Source organism: Prinia subflava, chromosome 4 (genome assembly GCF_021018805.1).
Source record: "Prinia subflava isolate CZ2003 ecotype Zambia chromosome 4, Cam_Psub_1.2, whole genome shotgun sequence".
NCBI lineage: Eukaryota > Metazoa > Chordata > Aves > Passeriformes > Cisticolidae > Prinia > Prinia subflava.
This window is the reverse complement of record NC_086250.1, coordinates 31,215,078-31,228,515: the sequence shown is the minus strand read 5'-3', so window position 1 is coordinate 31,228,515 and position 13,438 is coordinate 31,215,078. Positions and strand designations below refer to the sequence as shown.

General features: G+C 35.8%; 1 protein-coding gene across 2 annotated transcripts in view; it reads left to right on the top strand.

Annotated features, from left to right (window-relative positions):
- The window catches only part of TMTC3 (transmembrane O-mannosyltransferase targeting cadherins 3), a 39,586-nt gene extending 26,389 nt beyond the window's left edge, over positions 1–13,197 (top strand). For both annotated transcript variants that reach the window (XM_063396370.1, XM_063396372.1), the window contains exon 15: positions 1,236–13,197. In XM_063396370.1, the coding sequence (XP_063252440.1) occupies positions 1,236–2,047 (812 nt within the window). In that variant the 3' untranslated portion in view covers positions 2,048–13,197. The remainder of the gene's footprint in view (positions 1–1,235) is intronic.
- Positions 13,198–13,438: the final 241 nt, after the last annotated feature.

The following is a 13,438-nucleotide window of genomic DNA, read 5'->3' as shown; positions in this document are numbered from 1 at the left end:
ATCTTTAAAAATAATATTTAGTAAAATGTGTTAAATACCTGGTTTGCATTTATAGTGATTGATTTAATTATTGACTCAAAAATCTATTTTGTATCTCTGCACTTAAACTGAGTCTAAGAATATGAATGTTTTCATAAGTTTTTCTGTGATACTACTAATTAGGATGAATTAAGTTGGATTTTCATGAGTTTGTTTTTTTGTATGTATAGCTCAGTGGGTAAGGGTGAGCCCTTACTGAATTAAGGCTGTTGCAAAGAGTATTTGGCAAGTGAGCTGCTAAGATTTGTTTCCCTTTTGTTGAGATGGCAAACTGCCCCTAAGAAAGATAAAACAGAGTTGATTGAAGCTGAAGACATTTGGTAATTTTCCATCTCTTCTCACATTGTAAGTTAGGTAGTTCAAGACATGCCTTGTTCCTTGTCTGTAGAAGTACAAGCAGCTTCAAACAAAAAGTATTAACTATTTAGTATTCACTTATTCATACTAGAAGGTGCAACATTGTTTCAGGGAGTGAGAGAGCAGATGAAAGCAGTTGCTCTATCCTTCAGTAAGTCTGCGTCTAGAATTTGTTACTAAAATATTTTCACTGTATTATTCAGTAAAATAGCACAGACCACAAACACTAAGTGCTAGCTAGCACACAGTCTAGCTAATCCTGGTATTGTCAGATAATTGTTTAACTAAATTGTTTTCAAACTCTGATACAAATTAAAATATCAGGATTACGCGTTCATTGTTTTGGTGTTAAGAAAATACATTAGCCTGGCTACATTAGAAGTCACCTCTATGTGCTCTCTACCTTAACTATTTCAGTCAGTCTTTAATAAAATGAGATCTTCCACTCAAAGTTTGCCTCTGTAAGAGCTGGTTTGTCAGAGCTGATGTCTGCTCTGCATTCCATTTGCTCAACTGTGCATGAAAATAATTTCTCTTAAGCATGTATAGACACCTCCTGTATCTGTTATCCCAAACCTAAATATCATTCAACAGCTAATAGGGTTATGATGCTGACTTTGGCTAGAAGTCAACTGTATGTAGTTTTGTTCTATAAAGAAGGTAGATAACATTTGCTTTTGCTGTTATACAGCTATGATAAAAAGTAGCATTTCAAACCCTTTCCCTTTTACAGTTGCATTTCAATTTGTATAAAGATTAGCATTTTAAAGTCTAAAAATCCTCCAGAATAAATATTTCAGGAAACATCTCGAGAATTAAGTGCATTTTCTGTCACTTAGGTGATGCTCGACTTAGACCTGAAGCTAAACAAAGGCTGCTGCATTATGTGAAAGAAGAACCACAGGATTCAAATGGATACTTCAATTTGGGTATGCTAGCAATGGATGACAAAAAAGACATGGAAGCAGAGGCATGGATGAAGAAGGCTATAAGGTTACAGCCAAACTTCCGAAGTGCTTTGTTCAATTTGGCCCTGCTTTATTCTCAGACAGGAAAAGAGTTGATGGCTTTGCCTGTCCTGGAAGACCTGCTGAGACACTACCCTGATCATATCAAAGGTCTGATTTTGAAAGGAGATATCCTTATGAACCAGAAGAAGGATATTGTTGGAGCAAAAATGTGTTTTGAAAAAATTTTGGAACTGGATCCCAACAATGTACAAGGGAAACATAATCTTTGTGTGGTTTATTTTGAAGAAAAAGATTTAATAAAGGCAGAAAAATGTTTGGTTGAAACACTAGCACTGGCACCTCATGAGGAGTATATTCAGCGTCATCTAAACATAGTTAGAAGTAAAATTGCATCACTCGGTGCTATGGAACAGTCATCACTTCCATCAGATGGGACTGCAGCTACAGAAGCAAAAAAAAAATCATTTCAGAATTTGAAAGAAGCAAAAAGGGAGAAGACAACCACCCAATCAACAGTGGATAATAAAGAGCACTCAAAAAATAAGAAACCAACAGAGAAAAGCAGTGTGGACAAAGACACTCCAAAAAAATCTACAAAAGAAATCAAAGACATTGAGAAAAAGAGAGTTGCTGCATTGAAAAGACTAGAAGAAATTGAACGTATATTAAATGGTGAATAGTCTTTACTATGTCACAAAAGAATAAGGGGAGATTACTATTTTTAATTATTGTTTAATTTGTGAGCCAACTGGAAAGTGTTCTCAGTGCTTTGAAAACAGAAATAATGTTGACTGCATGTCACTTATCAAGCAGCAAAAGGCATTGCAGTGCTCTATGTCAGAAAATCATAACTCTTAAATATGATGGAGGGATGGGTGGGAATTGAAGGATAAAGGGTTGAGAAAAATCTTCAATGCAGAATCCTTAATAGTGAGAAAATAGCACTCAGAAGTCGTTGGTAGTCAGGGATATTAAGTAATGCAAAGACTTTAAAGCCTCAGTGGAAGAGCTGAATGGGGAATTACTGGGATAAGCCAGACACACCTTCTTTCCCCCAACAAATCTGTTTGTATTTTCATTATCTACATTTCAGTTTACACATCAGCTGGAATTTTTCTAGACCCTCCGCTGAACAACAAAACCAGTTTTTCTTTGCATTATTTGTTTCCAGAACTTAAAGTCATCAAAATGCTACTGGATGTAGTATAGGAGGATGCAACATTACACTAAAGTTTTCAGTTGCATTCTAAATATGGAATGATATATTAACTTTTAGATGTTCTTTATTTACAGTTCTAATGGTTTGTACTCTTTTACCTGAGAAGAAATCTTACGGTGCTCTTAAGATCTTTAGACTCTGCTTTTTATTTTAAAGGAACTGTGTGGGTTTTCTTCAACTGTCAATCATCTGATTGTTTTCAAAAATGATATTAAAAAGGGTGGTTTCTTCCGCAGTTCATTGAATGATGATCAGTGCACTTTGGTACAGTAACCAGTATGCTATGCAGCAGCCCATTTTGTTGAATTTGTATTAATGGCTGTGGATTGACTCCTTGGTGTAGTAAATTCTTCCTTATTTATAGCAATCTGGTTTTACTATTTCTGTCATTGCAACAGTATTTCTATTCTCATGACTTTTTACAACACTAATACAAGCACTGTTTGTTCAAGGCAGTGTGATAATTATGCCACTGAATTTAGTCATGTTTAACACAAGGCAATGTAGGTAATATCCTTTCAAATACTAAGTTCTCTTGTTTTGATACTTTGTCTTGGGTGTGTGGGTTTTATTAAATATTTATTTTGACTACTGAAATATTCCCATTTACACTTTTTCACTAGTGCATCATTTTAATTTCTTACAGGAAACAAAAATCTTTGCAGTTTCAGTATTGCTTTTATCCTTGTGCAATGCATATATTTTTGTTTAAATATGCTATCCATTACTTAAACCTGATGTTTTCCTTAATTCTCAGAAAAGAAGTGTAAGAGCTGAATTCAGTCATAATTTTCACTGATCATTAAATCTAACTCTTACTCTTCATGTTTTGTCTTATTTCATGATGTGGAAGTATTTCTTAACAATTCTGCCATTCAAACTCTAATCCTTTCCGTACCTGCTCAACTTTCTGCCTCAGGCAGAAATCCAAGTGTAAGATGTAATAATTATCTCTGTGGGAGAGATCTTAAATGGGTAAATGGCTTCCTTGCACAGACATTTTCTTTATAATGTGTCATTCTTAATGTTATCACAGCAATTGCTTGCATGGTAATAACTGGGGGGGGAAGTGTGTTTTAAAAAAACATGATTTACAAGCGGCTGACAGGAACAAGTGTATGGTATGCAGCTGTTCATCATACAAAAGAATGTTTAAGTGCTACTTGTAGAGAAGTGCTCACAGGAATCTCTTGACCACACCTTGAAAATCACTTGTCTGTGAATAGATACTTGTACCTGAAGCAGTGAGTATGTTGACTTCTACAGAAACGTTAACTTGCATATTAAGTCATCCTCCAACTCCTTGTTTTACAAAAGGATTGGCCATTGTTCTGGGCAAGGTGAAGGAACACTCATTTGAAAATGGCAGGAAATAAGTAGTATGAAAAGGTATTCTGAGAGAGAAGGTCAGGATTCTCCTCTCTTCTATATGAAGAGCTCCTATTATTGCCATTGTCACACCGTTTTTAATTGGTGTGTAAATTGAAGAGGGGAGTAATGATAGAGTCTCGATCTCTGCATCTGAGCCTCTGTCATGTCTCATCTTGACCATCCAAGTAGCTCTTTAGGTACTAGCAGGAGCTGTTAGATTTATTGATGCTAAGAAATGCCATCAGGTTTACCTAAAATCATCAGACAGATGTAAACTTAAGGTTATTGGATGTCTTTCGGTCAGTTCCCAAGTTCTATTCCCCCTATTGTCTCTCTCAAAGAAATGTTAGTAAAAACAAGTATTTTGACTAACAAGGTGTATTTATACTGTTAGGATGGGTCAGCCATTTTAAAATTAGGCTTTCACAAGAAAAATGGTTCAGTAAATTGAAGTGACAGCTTGTGAAAAGCTATCAAAATAGCATTTGCACATAGGAAAACTATCAAAAAGAGAATAATTTAGGCTTTTTCTGCTTGCAGGTTGAACAGAATAATCAACAGGTATTTTTCCCCTTCCAGTTTAACCTGTCTTTTCCTGCCATCATCATGTGCAAAACACCATAAATACCCATTTTCAGAATTCCCTAATTTCACTAAACATGCAAGAAGTAGGAATTTCTAAGAGTAGAACAGGCATATTAAAATAATTTGTAGCTCTCTTATTTATGCAATGCAATTGCTGTGATTGCTGAAAAAATGGAATGGATGTCTTCTATCATCTTTGCATCCATACACAAATTTTTTCCAACTTATATGTACAGCTGCAGAGTAAGCATTTGAAGTATTACACATATTTGTGCATGTGATTTGACTACAGACGCATGCATTTGTCAGATTATTTTTTGGATCTTTTGCAAGTGAGTATGTGCATAGATAGACTCAAACATGGATTAATTGGATATGCATGCATATAGTTGGGACACTTGGATATCTAGAGATTGCAGAGGGACAATGTGCAATTGTAGACTAACCTTTGAATATACAATCTTTTTGTCTGTTTTATACATGAAACCTGAGATTGAATTGCAACTATTATTTATTTTAAAAATATTCTTGCATTACAACCAGTTAAAAACATGATCAGTCATTTCTCGTTTCTTTTTTATGTCTGTTGTTTCTTATCAGCTGTCAGGAAAGTAGTCTAGTATTGTGAAGATTAGAATAATTTTCTGGCAACAGGCACATACAAAGTGTTGGGGATTGGAGTGGAAAGGATTAAGCGGGACAGAAATCCTTTCAAATTGCAGTGCAGTTTATACCTTAGGCAATACTGAAAGCCAAGTTAGGGTGAACGTACAGGAAGATTGCTGTGAAGGGAGCGCCTGGGTAGAGGCAACCTCATGTTTAATGGCACTTCGGAGCAAAGCACTGGCCTATGAGAAATGGCAGTATTCTGGAAGAGAAGTAAGCACTCAAAAACCAACAACTCCTGAAACATTTTGGCACTCTGCTTGTAGGTTGTCCAGCTCAACATCTCAGCAGCTTTCCTTTTCTCAGCTGTTGGGTAATTGAAGCCCAGGGGACACTGAGGGCAGCCCTTTAGGCAGCTGCCAGTTGATTGTCAAAGAAGGTTTTTGCATGACCTATATGTGCCTTGTAGCTCACATGCCTTCCTCAGGGGTGTGGATCTTTGGGCTAAAAATGCAGGCACTTGTGCCTTCCTGAAGTTTCTTATGGAAAGACTCAATGAAGATCAAAACAATTCTGGGAATTTTTCAGCCTGTCCCAGTCTCTTGCAAACTTTGCATTGCACAGAAGTTCCCAGAAGGGTCCGAGTTTGGGTGAGTATGTATGACTGGGCTTTTCTTTGCAAGTTCTATAGTTCACTTCTGCCTGGCACAATATCTGGAATAACAGCAGAACCTGCTGCTCCAGGAACGTCCTGCTTCAGCTGCTGCCATGTAACCAAAACTATGCTTTGACTTCGAGCCTAGGAATCCTGCTTTGCTTAGACAAACATTGAGAATGGAAAGGCTGTAGGACACCTTCCACCCATCCTGCCCCTCACTTTCTTTCCATACAAAAATACAACAGTCTATGCAGTGTTTCAACTACATCCAGAACAACCCGTCCCCCAAACCTGCAACAGAGCTTATAAAAACACAAGGCAGTTCTTGAAACAAAAATAACATAGCTTAGTATGTTACAAATGCTGCAATGCTACTTTTTGTTTTAAATAATCTTAGATAGATATGACATTTTTATAGCTCTGAGTGAGTGGTAGTGCAGTTAATATTCTTAGAAAAACTTTAAAACTGCTGTCAACTGTCTAGTGCCTGTCTACAAACTAGTGGTTCTGCATGTGGGTTGTATGTCCCTTGCAAACAGCTAGAGGATATCACATACACATATCAACTAACAAAAAACAACAATGACAAAACCGAACCAAAACAGGAAAAGAAAAAAATAAACCAAACAAACAAATCACCGAACTCTGCGTAATTATCCTGGTTTGGGAACAACATAATAAATTGTATCATTTTCCTGGGCTAGGAAATCATCCCAGAAAAACACATTTAACCTTCTCTGGCACAGTCATAATTTCAAAGATTGCTGGAAAGAGAATTGGACTTTACGGATACCATCTACTGTCAGCTAAGGAATTCTGTTTAGAATAAAAAAATTAATATAATGTTATTACTCCAGCATAATGCAAACAACTATTGGCTGCTACATTTTTACTAGTACAAGAAAAAAACTACCAAAAAAAAAAAAGGAAGTAAAAAATCCTTGTTCAGCTGGTGTCTTCACCAGTGCTTACAGAAATGTAAATGTCTTTTGCTAAATATCCATACAGAGGCACTAACATTACAGCAAATTTAGGGCTTACCTGCTTCCATGGGTGAGATCAGTCTTTTGTGGTTATGGACAGAAACAAAGAAAAGCTTGGCTTGTTGGGGTGTTGCATGCAATATTACACCTTGGCATTGTGAAAAAAAAAATATATATACACTTGCCAAAATTTTAGTTACTTGTAGATCACTGTAGCAGGCAATTTGGTGTATTTGATACAGTTTTGTAATACAAGATTTATATGAGGCTTTGACTTACACTGTAACTGTAGTGAATGTGAAGCCTTGAAGGACTCCACATAGCACTCTATGCATTGGAATAAAGCCTTGGAATAAAGCATGTTGTTCAGATAGCCTATGCTTATTTAGCACATATGTTTGTTCCTTACATGTAATTATCAGGGTATTGTCTTTTTAAATAGGCATGGCAAAGCATTTTTAATTACATGAGTATTCATCTACTCACAATGAGAGTAGGTGGAGGAGGAAAATACAACAATTACAGGATGTCTTACCAAAAGTAGAAGTCGTAAATCTTGATTTTTAAAATACCATCTAGAACATGCACTCACCTTGATTTCATTTGCAGTTGTTAACCCAGCCCTGCTCTTTAGTTGTACGTGAGCATCATTGGAGCACAGTCTGTAGCGCCGACTCCCCAGTTCCGAGAGCTGGAAGGAGATCGTGACAGTGGGAGCAGGCAGAATGGGGGATTAGTTGTTCCCACTCCTCAGCCTCAAGCTGAATAATCAAGGTTTGCTTGTTTGTTTGGGTGCACTGCTCCTTTCATCTACAGGAATATCAGACATTGTGGATGATTATCTTAGTATGCAAGATACAGTAATTTCTTTGTTGATAAAAGATGCTTGAAGGGAGCTTCTGAGCACCCTTTCTACCCCTTGAACAAATTTTAAATAGGTCTGGAGTGCTGGGTTTTCTTCAACTCTATGCATATATATTTATCAATTTTCCAGTATTAAATAGCTGCAGACAAAAAGAATGGAAAGGAATGTGACTCATGAAACTCATGAAATTCAAATACTGGGCAAAAAATATAAAAGAAGCTGAATTCTGTACTACTTCTTTAGATGAATTTATATGAGAGGGTTTTCATGAAGTTACAGTATGATCTGTAATGCTGACTATTGTTTGTATAATTCACACTGTATTTCTGCTCCTCACTTGGGTGAATATAGTCAAAATTTTAGCACAAATATTACAGTTTAAATTTACCATTCCAAGGATAATCCTTCAGACGGTTTAACAGATATTGCAAAGGAGCTAATTAGCATGTTCAGGAAAAGCAAAAATAAGTATAACTGAGTTTAAGGAGTTTTTTCCCCTAAATCAATAGACATAAAAAATTATATACTTGACCAAAAAATAGATGTATTGCATAAAGGTAAAAGCACCACTGAAATTACAAAGATGCATAAATATTTTTCAAAGATTTTCCTATTATCTGCAGTGGTTTATCTTATACTATAAAGGATCCTCCTTTCCACTGGCCTCCTTTATATTTTGATTATTTTACTGACCTCTTCCCCTAAATAACTGCTTTCTAAAAAATCCTGATTATAAAATTGACTGATGATCCTTCGGCTTACAAACATACTGTGTATGTAAACATACTATGTAAGATATACTGTGACTGTAGAAAGAGAAAAACACATAAAGCAACTGAAATGCAAGAAAGCAAATAGGGGTGTTCAGTTTAAAAGTTAATAACAAAATAACAAACACTGTTATCTTAGGCTGTTTAATGTCTGAGTGTCTTAAGAGCCTTCCGGCTTATGAGGAAATAAAGCAAACTTTTAACTCCTCAGTTACTGACAATCTCAACTTCAGAGTCTGAAAGCTATGTCATTTGGCTGTTTTTATGCTGTTCCTTCCTCAGCTCAGGTGAACCTGCATAAAGGAATTGGGGGTGAAATTGAATTTCAGTAGCACAGTCTATGTATTGTTTTTAATGTCTTTAGGTTCTCTTTCCTTTCTTCTCTTGTCTCTTTTTTTTGCTTCTGTGGCACTGATACTTTCTGAAAACAGGACCTAACTGAAAGATTAAAGTCTTTATATACAATAACTAATAAGCATCTTTAATGTTCTGCTTAATATCTCTATTTATATATGTATATAAATTGCATATGTAAGTGCTAAAAAAATTGGAACACAATAATTGCAACATTCACTATGAAAAGTGCTCATTTTGGTTTATTATTCAAAACTTTCATTGTCCTTGGAACAGCAACGTAGAAAAATACCTACAGGGACTGATGACCAAGTAACTGCTTCATTGTGAGGCAGCTACATAAATCACTCAAATGATCAGCTTAAAGTAGAGACTTACATAAATAAATCAGTATAGTTGTATAATACATAGAGCATAACACCGTGTGGCTGATTTTTGCTGTTGTGTATTGTGATAGGATTTCTTTAGCTCGTGATCTGGCAGGGTTTTGAGAAGGTGGGAGTTTCTGCTTCCAAGGGCAGCAACTGTTCAAACTTTTGTTATCTACTGTTCATTATCATTTCAGAAGTGAAGCTGCTATCTTTGTACTTGACCTCTTGGTACGTGTCTCATTAAAATGTGAAACAGAGGGTTCATTCAACAGGCTAAACTAGAACACGATTTGCAGAAGATCATGATTGTATCCATCTACAGATGAGGACAAAATCAGCCAGAATTGTTCTGTATTTCTGTCCTGCATTCAGCTATTTACAGAATGTTTCCTCATAATCCTGGTAGCAACTTCTGTATACCTTAGGCAAGTAACTCTAAATCTTAAGCAATAATCCAACCCATGTTCCCCATGTGACAGGATAAATTGCAGTGCTCTAAATAACACCACTGTAAGATGTGGCCTCTGACCTGAGAAGCTTATCATCATGGAAGAATGTGGTGATCTAATCTAGGAAATAAATAAAAATGGCATTTTCATTATATATTTGGGATTAGCAAAAAAGCATCTAGGGTCTTACAAAGCTTTTTAATTCTACTGAAATATGACAATCTTCATGATATTGTTTGTTAACCTTCCCCCAAGCCTGTGATTTTCTTCTAAGGAATTTCTTGTTTTTCTGCAACTGTATAATTAAAGAAAAAATACTAATTTGCTTTTTTAAATGTTACAGTCAAATTCCATGTCAGTTTTTTTCTTTTAGTTTTAATTCGAGATGATTATGCATAGATCCTGAAGCTCATGTACATACAATAGCATCAAATAGTAAAACTGCTGTGAAGTCTATGTTTGGAATATTGCATAATACAACATGACTGGGAAAGCTTAAGGGGAATAATAAAAAATGAGTAAGATTTTTGTGCACAAAGGTACCACTAGTATGTCAAGATGTATACTTCACAGATTACTGGATGCCTGAGCATACACTAGATTATTATGACTTCCAACTTGCTTTATACTTTTTCTAAGCATTTGCTTTCAGATACTGAAAGTGGGTTACATAGACTGAAACCACTGAAAGTGGTTTCATTTGGTGTGGCTGTCTGAGAAGAAATTCTGCAGTGCATCCAAGAGGGCCAGGGGATGTAGCATGTGATGTGTGAAGAAAGGCTGAAGCAGTTGATTTATTTTTGCCAGAAGAGATGGGACTTATAGGGGCTTCTTACTGCCGTCTTCAGCTCTGGGACAGAATTTGAGCAGAAGCAAGTAATTTCAAAGGTGGTGAACACAAGCTGCAGCAAGGGAAATTCTAAATAAATGGAAGAAAATAATTGTTCTCAGCATTCCCATTTGTAGATGATCCTACTGTTCAGAGGCTTGTCACCCCCTTGGCATATTGCCTTCTTCAGGCTCCTCAGCAGATGTGCCCCAGTGAGGACAGGACTGTGCTGTCCAACCACTTCAGCAGAGTCAGGGTGAGCTCTGTCTATTGTTTTGCATGATAGATACCACTGGGGCTAACTCCTGGCATATGTGTTAGAATTAAAAAACTTAGAAAACAGCAACTAAATAAATGCAGAAGCATTGCAAAGTCATGCATTACTTATACAAGGATTTTCCAGGGAACAATCATGCAACTTAGTACAGGTGAATAGGAAGTGACACTATTTCTCAACACCAGGCTGAATGACTTAAGTGAATGAAAATTTTGTTGGTAAAAATAAGATCTTTACATGCAATTAAATTTTGTTGTTCATTGCAAGATGTTAGGGTTGGTGAGGTATAAAAGATTACAAGAACCAAATAGTTGCGTTCATAAAAGTGAAGATTTGTAAAATGCCATGCAACTTTTGATTAAGGAAGGCAGTTGTGTCCAAACTCCCAAAACCTCACAGGACATATGAAGAGAAGAATCCACCATGCACAGTTCCAAAACTTGTTCCTAAACTCTCCTAACCATTTGGCAGTAGAAGCAGTTAGGGATTCCATAAAGCTAAATGGATTTTAGGTCTGACCTATGCCATAAAAAATATTATTCTTCAAAATCTTTAGAGAAAAAACCAGAAATGTTTCACTTGGAGTAACTAGAATGAACAATTATCTCTTGTAGCCCAGCTTCAACTATATAAATATAAATAAAGGTCTTGTCTGCAATGCTTTTGGGCAGAGAAATGTTTGGGAATTTTGAATTTGCAGATACAGACTGGGGAAAAATGCTGAGGATATGGTAAGACCTAGATATTCGTATGCATGCTGACCAGCCAATTTTTAGTTTATGAACCTGCAGGAAGTAGCATTATTTAAAACAGTTTTTGATAAAAGAGTATTTACAAGGTTATGACTGTAAAGAAACCCAGCTTATCAAAACCAGGCCCTCATTAAAAAAAAGGTAGGAAAAGGAAAGGATTTATTTAAAATTAAATGGAATTAAATGGCTGTAATCCATGTCTGGAACTGCAAAAGGCAGATTTCATGCACAGATGTACTAAGACAATTCAATGGACACAGAAAAAGGTGGAAGTAAAATATGGTAAAGTTCTCTCTCAATCTATGTAAATTGAGATGCTATTTTTTGGTTGATTTAACAGATGAATAAAACACTAGATACAATCTTTCTGAAATTCAGCTCAGAGAAACTAATAGTTAAATTACAAATGACAAGAATTTATGGAATTATTGGAGGATGGATAAAAGCTTTCCAACAGGGAAAGAGCAACAGACCTACAATATCTGGTAGCACAGTAGTTACTAGCCATGTTCCTAAAATAACTTGGCACTGAACTTATTTAATAATGTCAGTCATGACTGTGGTAGAAATACAGTAAAAATACTGATTGTATTTGTTAATGATACAAATATGTTACTGTCAGTACAGTGTATGGTATTGTGTAAAATGCATTTATTTCAACTGGATTAATAGAAATCAGAATAAATTCAATAGTAGATAATAAAAAATGATGTGCCCTTCTCTAAAGGGTGGGTCATCACAACCCTGCTACTGGCATCCCACTTCTGTTAAAAGCTAGAATTTAGCAAAGAAGTAAGGTGGAAATGTACTTGGCTGCCCTACGTAACAGCAGGATTACAAATTAGTGAATTCATTTAGCCAGAAAATTATATGATTGTGTTGAAAAGGCAACTCCAGTAGAAATAAAGACCCTGGTGATGCTTTATCTGGAATACTTTCTTAGTTTTGATTGCCTATATCCAAGGTCCATAAATTAAAACTAAAATAATTACACAAAATGTCTGCTGGATGGATAAGTAAAGCAGGAGGAATGTCTTCTGCAAAGAGCCAGAGCTTGTTATCTGAGGCTAAACAAGTCGAAAGGGCATGTCTTTGTTAAGACATTCAGTAGAAGGGTTAAAACTGGAAGAAATATTGTCATTTAGGCTAAAAGCCAATGTTTGTACAAGAACAAAAAGAGAGAAAACAATTATAAATACACTCAAGCTGGAAATGAGGCAAAAGGCCCGGTCTACTGGAACAATATATTTTGGGACTATCTTTGAAGGAGAATGGTGGGGGGAGGAAAAAAAGTTATTTTAAGCTAAGGCTATGAACCGTTTTGAAAGTGAATTCATTAAATGCTACCTGTAATAATAAAGAAGTAAATTTTGTGATCCAGGAAGTTTATTCTAATTCTGTGCTTCCTTAAAGTACTCTTAGCTAAGAAATGATAGGAATTTGCATCTTATCCTCTGTTTATTTTAGAGCATATGTTTAAATTGGAGGTAGTCTTGTGAAAGCAATGCCTATTGCAAACTGATGTATTTGACATGTGAAATCATTCTACACAGAACAATACAGAAATAGATTGCATTAAAATGTCTTGTTTTCAGTGGTTATAATTTCACTGGAATCCTAACGCAGCAGTGAAAAATTGTCTGAACTTGCATGTTTCTTGTCTTCCAGAATTATTTTGCCATCTTGTTCCTTTGTACTGAGATGCTCTCACTACGGGTTAAATAAATGACCTTTTAAAGAGTCTGCTTGATGAGTAAATCCCTTGATGTACAAGTCCCACAGTTGTGTGTGCCAAGTAACTGGTGCAATTCATGGGGTAGTACATGAAGTTAACTGAAAATTTGCAGTAGAATTTAATTTTTTCTGAAGACGCAAATAATTTCCTTTTTATATGTATTGGAGATGGTAGTGAAAGCCTTACAAAACATTGGAGCGAGTCAGAATTGTGAAGGTAGAGAAGAATATGCAGTTCTCTGCCTTCC